Genomic DNA, 24,836 nt, shown 5'->3' on the forward strand with positions numbered 1-24,836 from the left:
CAGTTTACAGTTGGGGGAACTGAGCCACAAAGAAGTTATGCAACTTGCTAAAAGCCACACAGACACATGGGTGACTTTAAGCCCTGGCATCGCAGTGGGGAAAACTATTGTACAAAAATTAGTAGAGAAGAGAGTTCATTTAAAATGCTTTCTTTTGACACAGCTTTCGGGTATAGTAACAGGGATTTAAACTTAGGTGAATCAACAACACTGTCATCCATGATGAGATACCTGAGCCTGGCTTCCCAGGTGACCTCAGCCCCTGTGAGTGGCCTCACTGGCATCCCCCTTAAGACAGTTCTGGCTCAGCCGCTCTTCTTTTCTTGATTTATTTCTTTTGACAAACATCTGTTGAGCATCAACCATGCACTGGGCATAGTGCTAGGTGCTGGGGACACCAAGATAATTATAAACAAGTTGTAGGCTCAAGAAGGTCATGGTCTCATGGGCAAAGTTGAGAAATGAACCAATGGTCACATACATACCGAAGAAGGGGCTATCCCTGCCTTTCTTCACAAGTGAGCCTCACCTTCTCTGAGAACTGGAGCCAGCACATTCATTTACAAGGGAGGCAATTGCCACAGTCTGTCCACACTGACCAAGCTAAGCAGAATGCCTTTTGTTCTCTGCCCTCCTCCCTCCTTCCTTTACCACACCTCCCTATCCCTCACTGTTTTTTTTTTCTAAAGATTTTATTTATTTATTTATTCATGAGAGAGAGAGAGAGAGAGAGAGAGAATGAGAGGCAGAGACAGAAGCAGGCTCCACGCAGGGACCCCGACAAGGGACTCAATCCTGGGGCTCCAGGATTAGGCCCTGGACTGAAGGTGGCGCTAAACCACTGAGCCACCTAGGCTGCCCCTCTCACTGTTCTTTGAACTTGTCCTCCTTCCCTTCTTTTTTCCTGTTCTTTTGCTTTTCTCTTAGTTACCTGCAGACCCTTCCAGGGCCTCTCCCAAGCACTTATTCTCTGAGAACTACCTGTCTTTCTAGTATATTTAGACATCCAAGGGTAAGTCAAAGAATGAGAAGGGTTAAGAAACACTGACCCAGATCTTGTCAAGCTCACAACTGGTTATTTTGCCTCGTTACACTGACATTTCCTGCCTCTTTGTGACCTCAATAGTGAGTTGAACATCCCAAGACACTCCCTTGTGCGAATGCTCCCTGGGACTGCTAAGGTAAAGAACATTTCAGGGAGAAAGAGACCAGAGTAGGTACCAGAGGTGAGGAAAAGCCAAATCTGAGTACCTCTCCCACTTTCAGCCCCCAAATGCCATCTCTGCCTAGACCTCCCTTAACACAGCCCAGATGGTGTTACTGGGAAAAGTGTAGCAGCCAGAGGGTACAGAGAAAGTGCTTTGTTTGGGGCTTTGAGAAAGGGGACGGAGGTAGCTGATGGTGAAAAAAATGAACAGATTGTCCTATTAATGCTGCTTATCACTCAGTAACAAGCCTGTGAAGAAGGCATCTTTAAGAGAAGACCTTAATCTCAGTAACTTTCTTGTTTCTCTTCCATTAACTCTATCATTCTAGCCCCCTTCTCCCTAAGAGACTTAAAAGTGTCATTTTCAGAATTCAGTTCTTTCTGGGTCTTTTTAAAAAAGATTTTATTTATTTGAGGGAGAGAGAGAAAGCATGAGCAGAGGGAGGGGCAGAGGGAGAGTGAGACGCAGACTCCCTGCAGAGCAGGGAGCCTTACACAGGGCTCAATCCCAGGACCCTGGGATCATGACCTGAGCTGAGGGCAGATGCTTAACTGACTGAGCCACCCAGGCGCCCCCATTTCTGGGTCTTTCCGTGATATTGTTTCTTGCTTTTAATTTATTGGAAGGCAGTGAAACCAGATGGCTCTGCCTCCCTTTCTGCTGCTTTGCTGGCCCCAGAACTGGTTCTCTGCCTTCCTTTGTTTCATCCACTTATCTGTTCAGAAACCCATCCATCAAACATTTATTGTGCTTATACTTTGTGCAAAGTTCTCTGATGGCTACTCTGGAGGACTCAAAGATGCAGAAGATGCATTCAGTGCTTTTTGGAACTTGCAATCTCTGCAGGAGATACATCTAAATATGATAAAAATAAATACAGATACAGAAGAGATTTTGTGGAACTTGCATTGACTTTTCTTTTTACCATTTTAGAAGTGATATGGTTCTTTAAAAACAAGCCTCCTACATTCTGATGCTTTTTTCTCTGCTGTGAGCTCCAGGAAGGCCATGTTGATCCTTTAAGGAAAGAGAGTTTGTCACAAGCTGATAGAAAGGAATAGACTTTGGGATCAGGATGGACACCTTCAACCCCAAGATTTTAATCAGCAGGACAAGATATGCTTGAGTCAGAATCGGGTCTGGCTCCATGCCAGACCTTAAAACCAAGAGACCAAAACCATGACCCAGAACGCAGTAGTAGATGCAGTGTTTCCTTCTCTGGGATTCATTTGCAGAAGTTCTTGCCCTTCCTCCAAGGGCATAATAGTCAAAAGCATCCACAAGTCATGACACACTCATCCCTTTAAGAATTTCATCACTGGATTAGCTGGTTTTGGGTAAAAGACCTAGGAAAGGAACTAGTGAGGAGTGGGGGTGGGTACAGAGTAAACAATAGATTTGGAGACAGTAGTTGAGGCAGGCAATCATATTTGACACATAGTTGTGTGTGTATGTGTGTGTTTTAAGATTTATTTATTTGAGAGAAAGAGAGAGAACTCAAGCAAGTGGGATGGGGAAGGGGCAGAGGAAGGAGAGAATCTTCAAGCAGACTCCCTGCTGAGCATGAGCCCAACACAGGGCTCAATCCGATGACACACGACACCATGATCTGAGCTGAAATCTAGAGTTAGATGTTTAACCAACTGAGCCACCCAGGTGCCCCTTGGCACATAGTTTTTGAACCAAATGATAAACAGGGACAATTCAGGGTAGATTCTCCATCTCCTCAATCAAATCTATCAAAAGTTACAAAGTCACTGAATTCAAAATGTGGACCCCAAAATATCCTTAACTAGGGGATCAGTCCATTGTATTTGGGGGCATTCAAGACTCTTGAGTCTTGAAGGACAAATAACTTACAAGGTGTGCAAAGTGGAGAAAGAAATTCTAGACGAAGAGGGATGGAGATGTGTAAGTGCTGAGATGGTGGGACCAAGGGTATAGTTGCAGAGTAAGAAGGCGAGAAGGATTGCCAGGCGTAGAGCCTGCAGTCCACGTTAATGACTGGGAGGCCACTAGGGGTGACATACTAGGAGGAAAGAAGCTGAAGGGAGTGAAGCCCAACCACAGGAGCCCCTGCCACGGGAAGAGTCGAGGTTCTCCATAGTTTCCTCTAACCCCTGGGGCAGGTGTTTCTGGGATAGGAAGCCACACAGGGAGACCATAGAAGAATCTGTTACAAACGCAAGTTTGGTAGAAGATATAGTTGGAACCTGTTGTGAGCCAGGGGCAACTCTGACCGCTGCTCCATGTCCACTCCCTTGGTGGTTCACTCTTCCTTGTTTCTCTCCTCTACGGCATGAGACGACACTTTCTGAAGAGACTTGCTTGGGGAGCCATTTCTCGTTTATTAAGGTATCACTTGGACAGCATACAAACAGCACAAGTAGAAACTACAAACCCACACACAGAATAAATTATGACATTTGTATTTAAAAGTAAACGATAGAGGAATCCGTGTTACCAGAAGGGCTTCCCAGTCCAGTGTCTGGAGATTCCTGAAGTGTCGGCAGCCCTGAGAGTTCAGGATAAATCTTCTGTGAGACATTTGGAGCCAAACACCCCCTTCCGTGCATATCTAATGAGGCCCAAACTCCACACAAACATGTATATGCAAAGACAAACACACAGTGAGTGGGGGCAGGGGACAGCCTGTAAACAACAGTTGCTTAAAGCAAAGTGGACCCAGTTGCATTTTCCCTGTGGCACTGGTGGCGCTTAAGTTCCTGGCACTCACTCTCCACCAACTCCCTCGCTCCCTTAAGAGTGAGTGTGGGCCCCTGGGGCAGCGAGGCAGTGGACGGCTGCTGCCTGAGGCCAGGAACCCAGTTCTGTCTTCTGAAACTGCAGGGTGAGCACCTCATGGCCTTCCTACACTATGCTTGCTCCGCTGTCTGGCCTGCCAAGCCCTGCTGGCCACTCCCAGGAGAATGAGTGAAGTGACGTGCCCTCAGGGAAATCTGCCAACTTGGGAGTCCCGCAAGTCCCCTGGGGGCCATTCTCTAGCAGTGTGATGTCTGGGGACATTACCTCAGTTCTCTAAGCCTCAAATTCCTCATATTTCCCATCTGTGAAATGGGAACAAGAGTGCCTACTTCACAGGGTTATCATAAGGAATTACTGAAATTTTATATCAAGTACCATGCTAGACGCAAGTTAAATACTCAAAACCTATTTTCTTTCCTGCCTTCTCCCCCATTTCTTCATGTTTCCCCATTTTCTATTTCCAGGTTTATGTAGCTTTTGTTGGTCATGTAATCCCAACAGCACCAAAACAGGGGCTCTTGATAAACAGAGCCTAGAGCCTCTCCTACATACCCCATCAGAAATTGCCAGTGTATGCTTCTCCCACCCCTTGCCCCTGCCCAGTACAAAACTGTACCGCTGGAAGAGTCAGAGGGATGGGCCACAGGGACCAGGAGGTGGTCTAGGCCCCTGGTGTCATCTGAGCTCAGGAGCAGGACCTGGGCAGCCTATGCACACATGGAGACCTGACAGGCTCAGGGATGATGGGTGAGATGCCATCATGGCAGAAAGACTTGCACCTCAAATAGTGGTGTAAAGGGGACTCTGAGTCTGGCCAGAAGCTGGCAATGAGGGGTGGTATTGTTCACAAACTTCAGCAGAAATAAAACCATCCCCTGCCAAGAGTGGGGTACCCAAAAATATGAGACTTCCTTCCTAGCAAGTCCATCCATCAAAAGGCCAGTTTGATGGGTCACAGTCTACAACTCTGGTTCTGCAGAAACTTTCATCTCTCCATCCGTATGTCTACACAGTTTTCCACCCGGTATATATGAAGTGTTTTATAGAATACAGACTGACCAGGACGGAAGACTGTCTGTGCTCATTTAGCACCTTTTATCTAAAAGTTATTTTTTTTATCGTCACTCAACCAGAGTCTTTTATAGGAATGCTGTGAGGTAGTAACAAGACAGGCAATACCCCTCTTTTGATAAACGGAGAAGTGCTCAGGGTAGCACGGTGCTCAAGGGAGCAGAGCTGAGACGTGGTAAAGGCTCGATCAATTCAGGGCGCGGTGTGTTCCCCAAAGGCCAGAGCTGGCCTTCCACCTGCGGGCCTTGGTGGGGCTTGTCCTGAACCCACCTCTAGATCCGGACCCACTCCGCATGCTTTTCACACCAGTGTGGGTTTCAAGTCATCTTTGAAGTTCACGATAGGCTTTGAGCGGGCCCACAGTTTTTCCCAGGAAGCCAGCCCTCCGGCGGGGTCAGGGTCGCTGTCGGACGAGCCACTGCCACTGGAGTCAGAGGAGCTCTGGAAGCAGATTTCACAGTAGGGCCGGTGGCAGCGGCAGAAGAGCTCGTCCGAACTGCTGGATTCCGTGTCCAGGTAGGGGCCAGGCGCGGAGCCCAGGGCCAGCAGCTGCCGCCGCTCAGAAACACCTGGCGCGGCCCTGGACAGGTGTGGGGCCGCGGGATACTGCCCCTGGTCAGGGCCAGGAGGCCGGTAAGGACAGGCTGCCTGGCCCCCGCTGGGCCCCCGGGGCTCTGTCCCGCTTTGTTTGCCGTCCTGCGGGGGCCCCTGCTTGCCCTGGTGATCTGCGGGTAGGGAAGTCTTCCCAGAAGAGGGTCTGGGGGCTCTGGGCTCAGCACTTTGCGGGGCCAGGCTGGCGCTGCCCCTGTTCTGCACGGTTAGCCGCCCACTGCGCACCCCAGACACAGTCCGATTTGCACGATGCCCCACGTAGGAAGGTACAGAGCCCGGAAAGGGGGGGCGAGCCCGCAGTGCCGCCCGCCGGCTCCTCACCACGTGCGGGCTGCAGCCCAGCTCCCTGGAGGGGGGCACCTGCTGGGGGCCGTGGGTGGCACTGCTTGGCCAGGGCTGCAGGGGACAGGGCAGGGGCGAGGGGAGGGGGGCCTCGGGGCCCTGGCCCAGATCCCGTAGGACTTCCTGAAGCTTCTCCCTGATGACTGAATTGACCCTTGACAGCCGCTTGTGGGGCTCCTCTGAGTCCTCCAGCTGCCCCTGTCTCCGGGGCCCGGGGCCTTCCTCACCAGGTATGAGGCTCTGGTGGGGGGCCATGGATACTTGGGCTCTTCCTTCTTCACCTTGGCTTTGCTCGGGCCGTTGCTTCTGGCTGCAGGCCAAATTTAAATGATCAGAAAAGTCTTCCAAATTAGAGGTTTTCTCCTTGTGCCCCGGAGAGGAGCTGGTGTCCTTGACCTCCCCTTCCAGGCTTTGTCCATTTGAGGAGGACACTGAGGTGCTCCGGGAGCCCCGGGGGTCCACACTAGTATCGTCCTGAGGGTCAGAGGGGCCTTCCGAAGGCCCCCGAGCTGCCAGGCTGTGGGCAGAGGCTGCAAGCGGGCGGCTCCTGCTGCGGGAAGAGTGGGGAGAGGCCGTGCGCTCTGGGGGGTCCAAGGTGCACTCAGCGGACATCAGCCTCACTAGCTTCTCTTTGGCGTTGTTTACTTGTTCCTGCAGGCTTTCAATCATAGCATTTTTCTGCGAAACAAAAGTGAAACCATCAATAAAGGATGCCTCCGAGGCTTTTTACATTGTTTCCCAAGCTGGAGAAAGAGTGGCTCCACAACCTCGATCTGAATCCTAGTCCCTCCGCGTCCTGGCTGGTGATCTCAGCCTCTGAGGATGGGAGTGAAGTGCTTAGCGCAATACCGGTGCTCACAAAAGGTTAGCCAGGGCTTACCGTTGGGTGATCTTACCCCCGCCCCCATCCCCAGACTGCGTGGCACTGTGAGAAGGGAAGTCAGAGGCGGCACAGGAGCTGTTTGCTGGCTGCTGTAATGCCCTCTCCCCTTTACTCAGACTTAGAGGGTCAGATCGCTCTGTGGGACACATTCTGGATAATGTTTGAGATGGCCCAACTCGGGGGTTTATCACAGTTTTGCAAAATACAGATAAATTTCAGGAATATCTCAAGGGGATGGATGTATGAGAAAATATGTATTTTGCCTCTTGCTAAACAGCCTAGAAAATTTGGGAGGAACACAGAGAAGAGTGGAGATTCTTGCACCAAAGAGACAAGACTGGAGCTAGGGGTCGGAGGGGTGCAACAAGATTCTCAGGTTGGTGTGATCACCTCCCCCGGTTGGACCTCAGGGGTGGGCGCCAAAGCTACCACGTGGCACCGTTAGCTGTTGGTATCTGCTAAAGAAGAGCTGGCACCAGAATTACTGGAGAAACTTTTTTTCTTTGTAATGGAATAGTTGGGACTAAATCTCTGATAGCTTGATTTAGTAGATCTAGCATGGAGCCTCCATGAATGAGCCTGGGGCAGTTCTGTGGAGCAGCCTACCTGCTGCACGGCTGTCAGCTGATAAACAGGCTGCACCGGGAGGGCTGGCAGGTGAGAGCTGCTGCGGTGTGCCTGTCCTAACTGCAAGATCAGGGGGCAGGAAGTAGGAGGAAGGGGCGCTGGTGGGTGTGCTCTGAGCAGCCTCTGCTGGTACAGCAGGTGATCAGCTAGCTCAGAACTCCTGTCCACCTTCTGAGGTTTCTGATGTTCAAAAGTAGTGGAGCACAGAGGAGAATGGATGGTCTTAGGGAAGACAATTCAGGGTACAGAGTTTGGGGGTAATAATACAACACTGAATTCCAGGAAGTGCAAGTCCAAATACTCAATGCTACCTCCTTGTTGTCATCCTCTCTAGAAGGTGAGGGGGAGCATCTGGACCTGCATTTATTATACCTTAGAAATAAAAGAAGGTTTCCCTTCTTTAGGCTACCTGAAACAAGTCATCTGTGGACTGAACCTATTTTTTTTCAAGTTGATATGGGAATGTTGCCCAGAAATGACCCTTTAAGAGAGCAGTAACTTAAGTAAACTAGTCCAGGACAGTCCTCTGGCAGCAACTCTAAGCAGGTCTCCCATTCTCTATTATGAGCAGGAGGGTGATTTTCCAAATATTGGTACTCCAGTGTCCTCCTGGCTTAGTCTCCTTCTTTTATCATCAGAAGACAGTCCAGGACCAGTGAGTAACTGGTGAATAAGCGGAAGGGACTCGCAGCTGAGCACCTGCCTCTTCCTGCCGCCTCCATCCTCCCCTTGCTCACCTGCAGAGTGGTAAGGCCGGGGGAAGTAGATGACTCAGGGACTCACCAGGAGCAGAGCGGATGAGTAAGACCACACCATTCACTCGGGCTCTTCATGATATCTGGGCGGTGCCAGCTATCTTTCTGAGGATCTCATGGGCACGACTGAGCTGGCTGCCCAGGAGGGACCCCAACCCTCTTCCTCCTCACCAGCCCCTCCCCCTGAAGCCCACCCTGCACACTCTCATACTGGTTTCAGGAGGTCGCCACTGCCCCACCGAGTTAGGAGGAAGCCATCAGCTGACGACAACCACCCCAGCGAGTGAACTCCTAGCGCTGAGTTTTTGTGCCACAAATTCCTCTGAGTGTAGAAAAATAGGGTAAACACTGAGTTGGGAAGAATACTTTTCTCCCAACAAACCAAACATCTGAAGCTGACTGGTGACGGATTTAGAAACATCAACCTAAACAGTAAATTTCCCTTGTTCCAGAAAAGGAAGTGGGACTCTGGTCTTCACCGAGGCTGCCTACTAATTAAAGGCGTGGTGTGAGGCATTGCCATTGAGACCAAAATCGGACCTACCGTGGCAGCTACATTTAAATGAGCTTATTAATTATTACTTTTGGCACACCTGGGGAAGCAAAACATCCACAGGTGTGTTTCACAAGATGCAGGCCATATGGAGAAATGGAGTCACCCTCTTGTCTCTATGGTTCAAGGAAGAAAACGAGGCAGTGAACTTCCTCTGCTGGAGTGTAGAAGGGAGGTTCTTCAACCTCTGGCAAGGTTCTCTCTGCTGGCCTTCCTGCAGCCTGGCAAGTCAGTGACGCGTGCTGCCCACGCAGCCTCTGGGTGACCTCTGGCCACAGGGTCGGCGTGGGGGGTAAGACTGAGAAGATGGACTGCCCGCATCATGGGACAGTGAAGAGGACACACGGAGACAGAGGGGGCTGCGGAGCGGGCTGCATAGAAGGGCTGTGCAGCCGAGGAGCTGGAGGCAGGGTCTGTTCACATCCAGAAGCAGGAGGGATCCTTGTGTTTACCCACCAGGCAGTGCTGGAACTGGAGACTCAGAGGCTGCAAGCTCTCTAGGCCTGCAAAGTGGCCCTAGGACAGGCTGCCTGTTCTCAGGCCTGTTCTGGGAAAGACGTTCCAGGTGTGGGGCGTCAGGAGGAGGCGGCCAGGATTTTACTGCCTGTGCATCTGCTCCCTATTAGAGCCCTTCCTCTGCAGCCTCAAAGCATCTTTTTGGATGGAGCAGATTCAGTTACTGCGTGGGAAACAGGGTAGCATGGCAGAGATACAAAAAGCACGTCACAAATTACCATAAGGCTAAAGAGTCAGGCCACTTGGCTGTTCCAACATTAGCTGATTGTGAATAAAAACCATCCTGGCTGTTCTCGCCAAGTTTCCAGCCTTCTGTTTCGCTGGAGAAAAAAATGCTTCTTTGAAGACTTCACAGAGTATCAAAGGCAATGCTACTCACTCCCTTGCCAGGTAGGAAGAAATCTGGCTTTGAAATAAGGTCCCAGATGCTTCATAAATAGCAAAGAAGTGGAGAAGTATTACTCTGATGGATTAAAAGGCTCCAAACTGAGGGTGTGGTGTGAGGGAGTAGAGGAGCCCGGGCGGTGGGTGCGTGGGGAGGCCAGCCCCTTCCCTGGCTGTGTTTCTTAGGTCCCCATCACACCGTCCTCTCACACAGGGACAACTGATACCCAGGGGTCAGGCCAGTTACAAACAAGTGTAGTTTCCCACATAGCACCTATGCAGGTATGTTCTATGCTGAAAAAATATGAAATATAATTTAGTTAGCGTGAAAAACGAATTCCTCTGGGTCCTGTGCCTCCTTTCTGAGGCAGTGCAGGCTCAAGCTTTTCCAGGTGCTTTCTTCAGGCCCACATCACACTGCCCAATTCTGGGAGAGGTGCCAACTCTGGCCCAAGAACAAAGGAAAAAGGGGCTTGGGTTTGGCCCAGTCCTCCCCTGGTGCTATTATGATATTCAGAGGCCCTATTAAGCCCTCCACCTCATCTTTGGACACGTCTGGACTTTCTGGGTTGGTAGGATGATTGAAATCTCTAGTTCGAACCTGGGAAGGACAGTAATGGGCCCCATAAGATCTTGGAAATTAGGGCACTACTCTAAGTAAAGAGAATGTACCATATGGAAGAAGCCGGGACCCACTACTACTCAGGGCCTTTACAACACTGTTCCCCCTGTGTGGAACGCTTTTCCCTGCACCTGGCCAATTTGTACTTAACTTTCAGCTCTCAGCTCAGAGAGTCTTTTCAACCATTCTAAATTAGGTTTCTTTGCCCTGGCCCATTATTCTGGTTTCCCATTCTGGTTTCTTCCTTCATAATTCTTCTCACAGTTTATATGTTTACATGGTCAACATCTATCTCCTCCAGTAGACTTTAACCCCCGTGAGGATAAGGTAAGGACTCTGTTTTGTTCATAAGCACTTTGCACGATGCCTGGCATACATCTGGCCAGTGAATGAATGCAGTGGGTGAGGGTCAGTGATGGGAGGGTTCCTGGGGAAACGCTGAGCTTTTTTTTTTTTGCTTTTTTTCTTTTTTTGTTCTGGGACTGAGAGAAGCAGGAGTGGCTAGGAAGTGGGTGAATAGAAAAATAAGAAAGAATGCTAGCAATGAGACATCTGAGATCTACCATGGCATGCTGGGAGTTCATCCTGATAGAGAATCCAGCAGCCAGGGCTCTAGCTTACTTCTGTGAGGAGTCTGTCCATAGAGTTTCTCTCTCCTCTAGCGTGGTAATTCTGCTCCTCACCATACTGGGCATGGAAGCTTTTGCTGGGAGAGCTGAAATATTTGGCCATGCGTCTGATTGTTTGGTCTTCCTCTTCAAATGCCTTCCACTGCTTCAGCTGTTAGATATAAGAACACATGTTATTTATTTAATTACATTCCCCAGAAACACATTCTCTTGCTCTGTTTCGAAAACACCAAGGAATGACAGTGTCACAGATACACACATACATTCAAACTATTCTCTCCTCAAAAGGTACTTCACTCTGGAAAATTCCTAAATGGTAATAACAGAAGGTATGGAGAAGGTTAAGGTCATTATTAAAGAATGCCAAAGGAAAAGAATAATAAAAAAAATTTTTTTAAATGCCAAAGGAAGATGACAGGTAGATCAAATAGAATCATCTTACTTGACCCATCCACCTACCCATTGCTGGACTGCTCAAGGCAAACCAGAGTTGAAGGATACTTCTAGAGCCGTACTCTCAAGCCAGAGTTTATCACAGGGTTAAGCAATCTAAACACTGTATGTTTCAAATGAAACTGCTTTTAGTTGTAAGAAACTGTTCTTAATTATTCTCATTTGTGGAGTAATGGTGTGCTTACTGCTACTGAAAGCCCACTCCCTGCCGGAGGACTTCTAACCCAAATCAATAATCAAGTCTCAGACAGATAGAAAACCACAAATGTCAATAAAAATCAAGAGAAATGATAGAACATCTCGGTCTGAGATCTCACTGTCCTTTTTACTTGACAAATGAGGAAAGACTCAGAAGGAGTATGACCTTTCAAGGCTCAGCAGCTAGTTAGCAGCACGGCCCCGGCTGTAACCATGACACAGTGCTACACCGCACATCCTCACACAGCCAATGAAGACGAAGACTGTGAATTGTGGGGGTCCTAAGGAAGGGTTTTTAAGAGAAACTGGCTTTGAGAAACAATCTGTGGAAGCTTGGGTTGGCTTAATTTTGTAAGGACGGAAGTGAATATAGAACCTTCACAAACAGGGGCATGCTCCTGGGCCTTTGGGGTGTTTGTCTCCGTGTGGCGAATGCCAGTAATGTGAAGGCCAGGAGGTGGTGGGGAGCAACCGCCCGCTGGACCCTTCTTTTCTCCCCTGAGGAATTCTCATCATTAAGAGTCCTAGTCATGTACGCTGGGCACTCTGGCACCTGGGCTCTAGACATGATGCTAAGAGGTCTGTGGGGAGCCTCACAGGGATCCTGGAATTTATTGCTTACTCATCAAACATTTATTAAGCTTTGACTATGGAGTGTAACCCAAATTTGGTAAATCTGACAAGATTCTAAATTCCCACCATCGACTGTAATACATTGTCACCCAAGTCCTCTTGGGTCCTCTGTTGACTCAGCATGAGTCTGTCATGGTATAGGGAGTCTGGGTGGTCTGGTCTGTGCTGGGTCAGCCTAGGACCCTCCCCTCTAGATGCCCTTCTTGAAGTCCCCCTCCCCAGGGGACCATCAGCTCGGGTGGCTATTCTGGAGTCACTGGAGGCTGGTACCTCAGGCTCACTCTGTGGTCTTCAGTGGGTACAGCAGCCTCCCAGTGTTCTTCTCCTGGCACTCACCCTAGAGTGCTGCGGTGTCTCAGTTTCCTCATAGGGCCTCTTGTTTCCTTAGCAGTAGAGCTTTTCCTTTCTCTCCCCCAGCACCCCCAGTCTGAGCCCTGTCTGCAGGGCTGCTGCTGGAAAAACTGTTCAACATTGGTGTAAGGGCACCACCAGGGCTTCGGGGCTGTCTCACCCTAAGCTAGAGGGTGGAGCCAGGGGTGCCTTGACTAAATCCTCTTCCTCCCCTTTCTGGATCCTGGCCCTTAAGACCTGACCCTTCTGGCTTTCTGGACTATGGCCATAAATGACTCTCAGGTCACAATTTCAGGACCTCTCTGTGGCACTTCCTCAGAAGGACAAGCATTTTCTTGTTTTCTCAGCATCTGGGCTACGTGGGTGTGGTAGGCTGAATAATGTTTCCCCCACGATATTCTTCCCTCCTCATCTCTGGAACTTGTGAATACGTTACTGCGCATGGTGAAAGCAAGCTTGTAAATGTGACTGACTTAAGGATTTTGAGGAGGGGAGACTATTTTAGATTACCTGGGCCAGGCCAAGGTAACCACAGGAGTCCTTATAAGAGGAAGGGAGGAGAGTCAGAAGAAGAGATGTGACCATGGAAGCAGGAGTCAGAAAGAGAGAGATGTGAAGATACCACACTGCTGGCGCTGAAAATGCAGGAAGAAGCCAGGAGTCAATGACAGGAGCTTCTAGAAGCTGGAAAAGGTGCCGAAACACATTCTCCCCTAGGCCTTCCAGAAAGAACACACACCTACTGACACCTTGATTTTCATCAAATAAGGCCCATTTCAGATTTCTGACCTCCAGAGCTACAAAATAATAAATATGCATTGTTTTAAGCTACTCAATAGTGGCAACAGGACACTAAACAGTGGGACTGACTCTCAATCTCTACCAGGTAAACCAGGGCCTCTGGAAGCTCACCCGATGGGCCCCTCTTATCTGCTGCCACTCTCCCCTCATTTCAGTTTGTGCTTCAAAGAGTGCAAAGTGCACTTAACGCATGTATTATAATTCCTCTCACATCTGCTCCCCACTAGACTGGGAGGTGGGGCCGTGTGCTGAACTACGGGTTTCCTGCAGTTAATGTGGGATGTACAGATACATGAACACATGAAGAAAGCTTTCCTTTAGAAAGCTAGGGGGGCGCTGGGATGTATACAGACGACTCCAAGGCAGAGTAGACACCTTCATGGAGGAGCAGATGACACACTTTGGGGATTCAGGGGGAAAAAGACCATGTCCCATCTCAGAACCCACCTGCCTCTCAGAGAGAAAGGGATGGAGGGGGGTGGGGAGCCTGTCTAGGGATGGGGTCGCGTTCAGGTCACAAAAGCAGAGGCTGGCTCATTGCTGGTGATGACCTCAGTGTGTGGCATAAACACTTAGGCATTTCCTGAGGGCCGGTGTAGGGTGCTCCTGGGCCCACTTGCCTCTTCAGTTAGGTCACCCATTTCACTTAGCTCTCCAGCGCCACCTAGCTGCCCCGGAGGCATCCGCGCCTTTGCTTTCATGAGCCCCTCCCATCAGTCCAGTCTGAAGGCTTAGTAGCTACAAGAAGGCAGTCCACCTCCTGCTGCCTCCCTTCCCATACAGCTCTCCTCACAAACCTTTCCAAATTTGTTCAGCTGTCCTATTTTCCTGGAAGACACAGTACAGGTCTCACAGGGAGAATCTTTCTTCTACCAAAGGCCACTGAGCCAGAGGGGAAAGTCAATTCAGAGGCATACAAAAACCCGACAAGCCTCAGTTACTTTTATATTTTGAGAAAGAATTTACCCCCTAAACCTAAACTACAATAAGCTAGAAAATCTATTTTTTGGTTTTAGATCATGGTCAGTTCAAGAGGAGAAAAAGCATGAGACAGAAAATAGAAGAGGAAAGACAGTGAGAGAATGGAAGCTAAAGACCGCTAGGAGGAAAAGGCAGAGTGAGTCGGAGAGAAGGAAAGAGAAAGGCCCACGCTGTCTGTCCATCCAGTTCCTGTATCCCCTAATATTTCCATTTCTACTCCCACTTTAACAGACCAAGTACTTGTTGCTTAGGTCAAGCCTGGAAGTTAGATTCGACACTGAACTTTGTCCTGCATGTTTATGTCTGTGTATAGATGAGAGTGTCCCTAAATATCACCATTGAGGAGTCAAACACCAAGGAGAGTGGAGGTCTTACATCTGAGGCTCAGGACGCAAAAGGGACAGAGGTGGGTGTGGAGGGGGAAGACACAGTAGGGCCACGTCATGGAGGTTGTAGATTGACTCAATTTTCAGATAGAGTCTTGTTTAGGTCAGGAGGGCTTTCCTCTAATAATTCTTTGGTGATTATTTCTGCCCCAAATTATCTTGTTGTCTTTCAGTGACTATTATCAGCTCTAAATTGTATCCTAGATCTGTTCTCCATATTTTCTTTTTTTTTATAAAAAGGATGTTATTTATTTATTCATGAGAGACACACAGAGAGAGGCAGAGACACAGGCAGAGGGAGAAGCAGGCTCCTTTCAGGGAGCCCGATGCAGGACTCGATCCCAGGACTCCAGGATCACGACCTGAGCTGAAGGCAGACGCTCAACTGCTGAGCAACCCAGGTGTCCCTGTTCTCCATATTTTCTTAACTAATCTCTCATTTTTTATGTCTCCTTGTTTTCTGTTTCCTTAAATTAATTCACTAATTCAGTATATTGCCATGTCCAATTGCCTCGTCAATGCTTTTATGGGGGTTGTAAGTTTAACACAATAGTTTTCACCCTTATTCAGTATTTCATGATCTAAGATTATGTCCTTTTCATGATGGTTCTCTTTAGTTGAAAAGAGGCAATATCCTTTGAATCGTATTGACAAGACAAATCAGATCTCTTCTAAGAACTATCTTACTTCAGAGGATGTTTGCTCTCCAAATCTTCAGAAGTTTGGGGTCCTCTTCTTGTGAACTTCAGAATGTCTTCATAGGTCCTTTCCTCCTGAATTTATAGTCTTACATGAGAAAAGCTATAGTTTCCTAGTACAGTAAATATAATTTGCTTTGCTTTTCACTCGTGGTCACAAGATGGCTGCCATAGCTCCAGGCATCACAAACATTCAAGGTAGGAAGAAGGTAAAATAGGTGATGGTGCTTTATAGGAAAGCAAAAGTTTTCTCATAAGCCTTCCAGGAAAACTTTAGTATTCAAAATGATATCACATGGGCACCACTAGCCATAGGGAGGTTGGCAAAGCAAGTGTTGAGCTCTTTCAGCTTGTGTAGTAGAGATGAGCAAGAAAGAAAGGGGTTAGCAATGGATGGATGGGTTACCAATCCACAACAATGGCCACAGAACCTAAGGGGTGGGTCACACAAAAGGCCCCTGCCCACATCCCTTTCCCCATCTCTCAGAGGGGAATAGCCCTTTCCTGCTATGCCCCAGACAATTAAGCCTCAGCTCTCATGGTTTCTTCCCATCTAGTTCTTATAACGTAGAGATTCAGCAAAAATTCCTCTAGTTTCTAACACAGATGCAATTCCCATCCTTGGTGTTTAGGGTTGCTGCTACAGATTTTTCCGTATTTGTTTATTCTGTAGAATATTTCAGTGAAGATTTATGAAAGGGAAGAAGAGTAAAGGCCTATATCTGTGTCACACCATCGTGCCCCAGAGTGCAGTCATGACCCTCCCTCGGCCAACACTTTAATTATCAGTTAGCTCCCTCATGAAGTCATTCACAGTCAACTTCAAGCTGCAAAGGGAATCAAGATGGAGTCTAGAGGGAGCAGTGGGATGAAGGAGGCCTCGGGGGAAGAAAAAGAGATCTAGAAGGGAAACAGGACAGGTGCCTAATGCCAAGTTCATTAACTCAGATATATGTGGCTCAGTGGTACCCTAGGGCATAACATGAATAATTTAACATCACTTTCAGAGCCCACGGATTCCTTCTCCTTTTTCTCTGACTCTTTCTTTCTCTTTGCTGTCTGGATATTTCTGCTTCTATCTTCCTCCCTCATTTGATTTTTTCCCCCTTAATTCTCATATTATACATATTATACATTTTAATTCAGTTTTTATTTCTCCTTATGGTAAAAAATGTTCTATATTTTCTTCTAATAAAAAGAAAGAAAAAGCATTTTAAATTGCGTACATTTCTGAATGAATTTTTCTCTGTGAATGTGCCATCTCAAATAGGAAAGAAAGAAAGGTTCCTCACTCCCAGGCTAGTGAAAGAAATGACATTATCAAAGAGAAGAGGGAACTGGGGATGAGTGAAGTCGACTAGAGGGTGGGTGGAAAGGCAGGTCTGTGAGGTCACCCGCCAGGGGTGGACACAAGCTGCCACGGCTGCTCAGCCACTCGGGCCTGCTCTCCTTGCTGAGTGACAGCAGAGTTGTCCTCGCCAGGAGAGCGAGGAGGGAAGAACAGAGAGAGCTGGCTCATGAGGAACTTGCCTTTCTTTTGACTCTCCAAGAAATGGTACCCAAAAATCTTGGTAGAAAAGAAAGCAAGCAGTTCATCACGTCCAGGGAAGCCTCTGGAATGACAGAGGACTAGCCTGCCAAATTCTCCCCCTAGACTATACCTGGGGAATGAAGATGAAGCAGTTGATTGTGGTTGTGCAAACGAAGATACCTCCAGATGTGAGTCCAAAGACCAAGTTGGGCCAGGAGTGCAAGTATCTGGTGACCACGAAGAGAAGCCCAGCGGTCACTACTACGAGGTTGACCCCAACCATGATGGTTAAAGACTGATTCACAGGAGGAGAACTGACGTGGTCAGTCAGGCCAGCCAGGTAGGCGCCGTATAGCAGCAGCAGGCCCTGGAGATGGAGAAGAAAACCAGGGGCTGAGAGACCTGTAACAACAGGCCCAGTGTCAAAGAGCAGTAGGGTTGGGACCAATTTCCTCACCTTTAAAATAGGGATAATAATACTTACCTTAAAGGGCTGTTAGCAAGATTTACTAAGATAGCACATGAGAAGACCCTAAGGGCTGCCCCTTACACCTAATAGGTGCGAAATTAATGTTATTTTCCTTTCTTTCACTGGGAATTAGTTTATTATTGGAGGTCAGCAAGTCAGCCCTCCGACAGGACTCTGCTGGGACAAGGCACAGGATAGGATGGTGTAGGTGGGTGGGAGGTCTACAGGACGGGCTGCTGGGCCCCAGGAGGGCAGTGGGCACATGGTGCTGTTGGTGGTAAGGATGACCACACCCGTTGTGTGGTTTTGCACTACATGGAGCTGAGAGGCACCGAGAGGCTGAAACAGCCCGTGGTCTGCTTGTCAAGCCATGTGCCGCACCAGGGGCAGAGCCCGAGGAATGGGCTTTTTTTTTTCTTATGTTCCCAAAGGCACCATCTGCTTGCCAAGCCCTGCACCTGCAAGATTGCATCTGTCTAGAAGGGATGCCTTTTTCTAATTTACACAAAGGATCTCTATAGGCTAGCAGCGGCTCTGTGCCAGTGGGTGTTTATGGGAGATAGAAAAAGAGAACAAAGGCAGGCTGGGACCTAAGCAAGACGATAGAGCAAGCACAGGCAATAAAGGCTTTATCCATACCCTTCATCCTGTGTGTGACACTCCCTGCCCCCACCACCAGGAACCCAGGGCCCTATTCTTTTTTCTTTCCCCTGAATTTAAAACTGCCTTCAGATTTTTCACTTGTACTACAGAGAAAATTACAGCACTTTAAAGTGTTTCCTCTCTTAGAGGGAGCTGCATTTAAACAGAAATCAAAGCTGTAATCAATAATACAGAATGTATAGCTTCAACATATGTTCGTCTGACTACGTACAAAGTATGATGTTAGGTGCCGATAGGCAAAGGTGTTACAAAGAATAAGTCATGCTCTTGGCTTTCAAGAAGCTCAGTCCGGTAGGGAGATTTAAGGCAAGCACACAAATGTCCATGTTTTGTCAGAGAGGGTGTGACAAAGCCAGAGGACTGAGGTGGGGGTGGGAAGCATAATAATGAAAGCAAAGTCAGGTATCAGCAGGGTACCTGCCAGTGACCCTAAAATCACATGATTTGACCAACTCTACCTGCAAGGACGGCCCTACAGATAATTTTTTGGAGGACTGGCTGAAGGAGTCAACATGGCAGGGATGCATTCTGGGTGTCCCTAATGCCCAGTGTCCCAGGAGGAGCCTGAGGGCCAAAGGTGGCCATCCTGAGATCTTCAGTGACTAGAATACACACAAGTCAGGCCAGTAGGGCCTGAGTTTTGGGTAACTGACACCTTCAGGTGACATGTGGCAGATTGGATCATAAATAATTTAATCAAAATTAATTCTATGATTTTGAAATGTTCACATCTCATTCTTCTAAAATGTTTTAACTCCATTAAAACTCTTGCCAAAACAGAACTTGGTATAAATAAAGCCTCTCTACATCCATGACTTGTGTTTGAGTAAATCATGTCCAATACTTGTATGTCATTGGCATTCATGGCTGAGAAGTGTGGGGTTGTGGTAGTTGTCAGGCTCGATGGAGGGTCCTGGACCTTAATGTGAAGATTTAAGTCATCCTCAGGAACTGCTCTTTGACCAGGAAGCCCATGGAGGGCTGGCTCAGTCAGTTTTCTGATGCTTAGCACTCTTTTCCCCCTTTTCTTTCTTTGTCCTTCAGAAAGATATTACAGTGAAATAAAATGGAAACGGGGTTATATAAAAGGCAATGGAGAAAATAAATAAACTTGAATCACGAAGTGAACTGCTATAGGGTAAGTGCTGAGTTTCTGTCCTGGGGAGGACATATTTTTTTCTTGAGCTCAAGAAATTGAGAGAGGCACTGTGTTTTCAGAACAGTCTATGGGGCAGTGGAGGATTAATAATAATAATATCTAACATTTATTGAGCTCTTCCCATAGACCAGGAAAGGATGAAAACTATTAACGTGCACTTAGTCTTTTGAAATTCAAAACAGTTCTGAGAGGATGTTTGTCATCATCCACGTTTTAGGAATGAGGGAACCCAGGTTTAGAGAGGTGAAATGAGGTTTAGGGTCAGCTAGGAAGGGGCTGAATCGGAATTCAAACCCTCTCCTGTCATATTCTGAAGTTCATTTTCTTAACTGTTAAGAAGAAACTAGAGACCAAGAGCTGTTTACTTCCCAGTGTTCTCTTTTAAAAACACTTCTATCAAAGTAATATATGCACATAGTAAAAAGAGCAACATTTCCCTATCCCAGTCCTATTTCTCCGAAGCAGCCGCTTGAACACTTTCCTAGTGGTAAAGTGAGTAAAATTTACTTTTAAAGACAACACATTTCTACAAAAATTCCTTCTCTGCCAGCAATCGGTCAACCGGGCCTCTCTGTCCTGAGAATCAACAGGTAGCCTCTTGCCACTCAGGACTTGCCCTATTCGTTGAAATAGACCTGTCCTAGACCCCTCACAGCCAGATTTTCTGTTTTTCCTTTGCTTAAAATCAGCTAATAGGATAGTTGGTTTTAAGAACCTCCTTTAGTGCCCTGTATAGGCATCCTGTACCTGCTAGAAATAATATCCTACTTTTGCTGTCTCACAGAGACAAATGAGGTTAATTGTGGGAGATTCAGGGCAGCATGGGGACATTTTGAGGCAGCTGGAACAACTCAAAGGACACCATGGATGTTGCCATCTGTCTGAGGGCCAGCCCTGCTTCCAATCAGAGTGAGAAAGGTCAGTGGAAAGCAGCAGGATACTTTGACCCAAATCTTGAAGAAAAACACAAGGAGGGTAATCAGGGCACTGAAGAGAACGAATAAAGCTGGATAATATGTCTCCTCATAATCTCCCTTGCAGGGAGTTGGGGAGAAAACTGGTATTACCAAATCAATTTTAAAAAAAAATCAGATGAAGAAATGGGAAAAACAGTGGGTGAATTTCACATGATTTAGGGGAAAATTGAATCAGGGAGTCCAAAGAGTTGGAAAAATGACCCCCATAGCAAGTAAAAAATAGAGAAATAATAAGGGTCACGACTTTGAGATTTATGCATCATAGAAGTTTACTCTGATTTCAAGATTCTTTGCAGAATCACCTCATTAATTACTATAATTCCCTTTTCGTGGCTATTCTGTTGATGACAGATAGATTATATACTAAGGAGATGTGGTTACCAACCTTGCATACCAAAACAAGAGCAATCCAGACATCAGAGTACCGGGAAGCACAAAAGTGTGAGCTGGTCAGAGAGCAGGACACGTCTCTCCCTGTCACCTAGGAAGTACACAGAGTCAGGACTGAGAGAACCCACAATTACCAGCAACACACAGGAAATCTTAGTGGACATCTGGAGTGCGAACTCTCCCTCGCATGTGATTTTCCCCTTAAAATGTAAAAACTAGGGGATCCCTGGGTGGCTCAGCGGTTTAGCGCCTGCCTTTGGCTCAGGGCATGATCCTGGAGACCCGGGATCAAGTCCCACGTGGGGCTTCCTGCATGGAGCCTGCTTCTCCTTCTGCCTGTGAATCTGCCTCTCTCTTTCTCTCTCTCATTAATAAATAAAATCTTTAAAAAATGTAAAAACTATAACATTTAGGTGACTCTATTAGAATCTAAATGAAAGTGAAAGGACAAGATAATAAAGTCTGGCTGACATGTGGATGCTTAGTAGTGGTGGGGTTTAATCCTCATGTGTGTTGCTACCACAGTGACTCATTTTAGCGCATCAGCAAAATTTCAAATTATTTTCATATCATGCTTCTGCTGTTGGTTAACAGTCTGCAATATCAAGGTTCCACTGTATTCTTCAGCTTCTTGTGACGCTGGAAACTTATAACACTTTCCATTAATTGAACACTATGTACTGGGTACAGCTGAGCCCTTTCCTTGCATTGTTTCACTTCATCTTCACCACAGCTCTAGGAAGGGGAAGCACTATCATCGCTACTTTACCTATGAGGAAACAGAGCCTTTGAGAGGCTTAAATGACTTTGTCAGGAACATATGGCTGGTAAATGGGACTGGAATGAGGGCTGATTGACTCCAAAGACCACCTCAAAATACTACTACTTTTACTTCTCAATAACTAAGGGAAGTCATCTTCCTGTAGCTGAAAGTTCTCATTATTGGTCATGTGAGAGCAGAGATAACTGCCCGGCAGTGCCAGGGCACTGACATCCCAATGGAGGCTGTTGGAAGACACGTGGAGCCGAACCGTGGGAGTGGTCCGCAGGGCCTGCAGACAAGCGGCAAGGCATTCACCGCAGCCACAGCTCCTGACTTTCCCTCATTCTTGGGTCATTTATCTTCTTGATGGGATGACCACAGAATGAGTGCTGCTGGGAGAATGACCCCCGTGTACCCACAGAAGCCAGTTCTCCCAGTTTGGGCAGTAGTTTCTCCAGGGATAGGGCCCCTCACCGTCATACTGACGCCAAGAATCTGGAGGCACTGGATGGGATCAGTCAGCACCCACGTCACAAGCAGGATCACATCAGCTACCACCAGGGCTGCAACCAACCCCAGTAGCTGCAGGTCTTTGATTATCTGCAAAAGAGTCAAGGTTGTAACTTTCTTTTGCTTGTGGCTCTACGACACAGGAGCTGCAGTTCACTATGGGCTCTGAGCTAAATGTTCCAGGGTCAGCTCTCCCAGGGGGCTTCACACTCAGCCATCAAAGATGAAACACACACACCAAAGATATGCAATGGTGTCTATGTCCATATCATCACCTTCACCATCAAACGTTTTCATTTGTTTATCTTTTCCATATCCTGCCTTTCCTCACAAAGGATTAAGAGGCCTTATAAAATGAACACTATTATTTCTAGATATGTTTATATGAGCATATAGAGAGATATGGAGGTTTTCACAGAAAACTGTTAACAACCATTAACTTGGAGGGTGGGATTGAAAGATGAGAGTGGTGGAAGAGAGATTACTAGCATTTTCTTTATACATACACAAATCATTTGACTTAATACAAAGAGGATGTGTTACTTCTGTAACTACAAAAATAAAATTAATAAAAATATATACTATGAAAGGATGAAAAATATCAAGGAAAAGAGAAAATCGGGTGAAAGGTTGATGAAAGGTCAAGTGAGGAGAGTACATAGCCTTCATGATTTGGGGCAGAAATGTGGATCTGAGTTTTTGATGACCAATGAAAAAAAGGAAGCACAACCAGTTAGTTACATGATTCATGGTGTTTGTAAGATAAAAACACATCAGTCATCGGTTGCTTCATCAAACTGCTCAAAACCAGTGATAATAAGAAAATCAAATCAATGAGCAAAAAGGCACATTATGTATAGAGGAACAAAGACAAGGATGACATCAGATTTCTTATCAGATACAAGACCAAGTGAGAAGACAGTAGAATGAAAAGTTCAAGACACTGAAAGTAGAAAAGAGAGCTTCAACCTGTAATTCTACATCCAGCAAAAGTAGCTTGTAGAAGCAAAGGGGAAATAAAGACTTTTTCAGATAAACAAAAGCTAAAAGAATTCAGCATTAGAACACCTGTACGAGAATGTTAATATCCTTAAACGAAAAGGAGAATTATAGCAGGTGAAAATATGAATCTATTCAAGGAAATATTACTTTCATGGAAAAAATATATGTTGATTTTAATTATCTAAATATCTTTAAAAGATAACCGTTCAAACAAAAATGAGTAACAATTGTGTGGGGCTTATAACATATGTAGAAGTGAAAACAACACAAAGATCTGGAGAGGGAGAAATGGAAGCATACTATTGTGAGATATTTATACCATATGGGAATGCCAATTATAGCATTATACGCAAACTCTTCCAGAAACTGAAGAGGAGGGAGTGCTTCCTATTCATTCTATAAGGCTGGCATTATACTATATGAAAACCAGAAAAAGATTTTATAAGAAAAGAAAGCTATAGAACAACATCCTTTAAGAACATGAGTTTAGGGACGCCTGGGTGGCTCAGCAGTTGAGCATCTGCCTTTGGCTCAGGGCATGATCCCAGGGTCCGGGATCGAGTCCCACATCGGGCTGCCTTCATGGAGCCTGCTTCTCTCTCTGCCCCTTCCTGGCTCATGCACATGCATGCTCTCTCTCTCTCAAATAAATAAATAAATCTTCTTAAAAAAAGTACATACTGTGTGTTGCCATTTATACAAGATTCTGGAAGATGCAAACTAATCTATAATGACAGAAGGTAGAACAATGGTTGCCTGGGAATAGGGATGGATGTTAGGATTGGACAAGAGGGGAAGATGATAAAGATTTATGAAGAAACTTTTACAGATTATACACATTTCATGGGTGTATACATATGTCAAAACTCATCAAATCATACACTTTAAATATGTGCAGTTCAAGCCATTTTTTTTAACAAAAGAATCTGTGTTCTAAAAGGATAGATGGATTTCTTGTCCTTTAGTCAATTTTTTTCACAGTATGGTTACTCATAGCTGAGCTTTTCATAAATATTCACTGACTAATGACTGAATAATGTTTGCAAAAAAAATCATTCCAGAGAAGTAAATTTCAATTGAGTGATATATTGGTTCTTGGTAGGGCCTATAGCCAAAGAATTTGATGATCAGACTTTGAGGTTTGGGCAGGGAACCTGATAAATGGGGAAATGTGGTCAGAATGACATCTGATGTCAGGGTAATGTAGGTGACCTGGCTGCTACAAAGCTTCTAGGGTTGATTCTATCTGCTGAACGGGTATTTTCTTCCTTGCTCACTGCTCTGGGCTCATTCTTCTTAGTGCCAAGAATGGCCTTCCACATGGAAAAGAACCCGGCTCTGGTAAAGGCAATAACCGCTTACTTGCTACAGCTTCTCTGTAATCACTGTCCCTCACTCCACTTTCAGCTCACACTTGTGCCAGGCGACAGTCTCTCAGCATCTTGTTCTCCCTCATGCTGCTTTCAGATGTTGGCCAGCTTACACAGTACCGGTGGTACCAAGGCCTGGATTGCATATGAAGCAGAACTATGTTCAAAGAGCTATCTCCCAAGAGCACTGATACATAGCTTTCCATGTGTGGGGACTTAGGAGGCCACACCACTCAAAGATATGAAATGAGGAGTAGGAATTTCAGATTGCCCTAAAAGGGCCTACCCAGCAATTGGACACAAACTTCTCTAGCTCTAATCAATAATAAAGCTGCTGTTTGCAATCAAGCAGTATGTACTTGCTAACTACTCACCACTCTCTTGTCCGGGACCCTCTGGGTAAACACCTTGTAGAGTCGCCAGCTCTTCCCCAGAATGGGGCCAAACACAAGGGAGGTCCCAATGCACAGCATGGATAGTCTTATCTACAGGGGGGAAAGGACAGAAGCAAGAGGCATGAGAGGGACCTTTGT

At 46.7% G+C, this 24,836-nt stretch overlaps 1 protein-coding gene across 1 annotated transcript in view; it reads right to left on the reverse strand.

The window, feature by feature from the left end:
• Positions 1-3,536: 3,536 nt before the first annotated feature.
• Positions 3,537-24,836, reverse strand: part of GPR156 (G protein-coupled receptor 156) — an 84,649-nt gene continuing 63,349 nt past the window's right edge. The window contains exons 5-10 of the mRNA XM_072724446.1: positions 24,678-24,788; positions 21,896-22,021; positions 20,654-20,749; positions 17,131-17,367; positions 10,961-11,119; positions 3,537-6,677 (exon numbers count right to left, since the gene is read on the reverse strand). Coding sequence (XP_072580547.1) covers positions 5,346-6,677; positions 10,961-11,119; positions 17,131-17,367; positions 20,654-20,749; positions 21,896-22,021; positions 24,678-24,788 — 2,061 coding nt within the window. The 3' untranslated portion in view covers positions 3,537-5,345. The remainder of the gene's footprint in view (positions 6,678-10,960; positions 11,120-17,130; positions 17,368-20,653; positions 20,750-21,895; positions 22,022-24,677; positions 24,789-24,836) is intronic.

The sequence above is a fragment of the Vulpes vulpes genome, chromosome 1, assembly GCF_048418805.1.
Source record: "Vulpes vulpes isolate BD-2025 chromosome 1, VulVul3, whole genome shotgun sequence".
Taxonomy (NCBI): Eukaryota; Metazoa; Chordata; class Mammalia; order Carnivora; family Canidae; genus Vulpes; species Vulpes vulpes.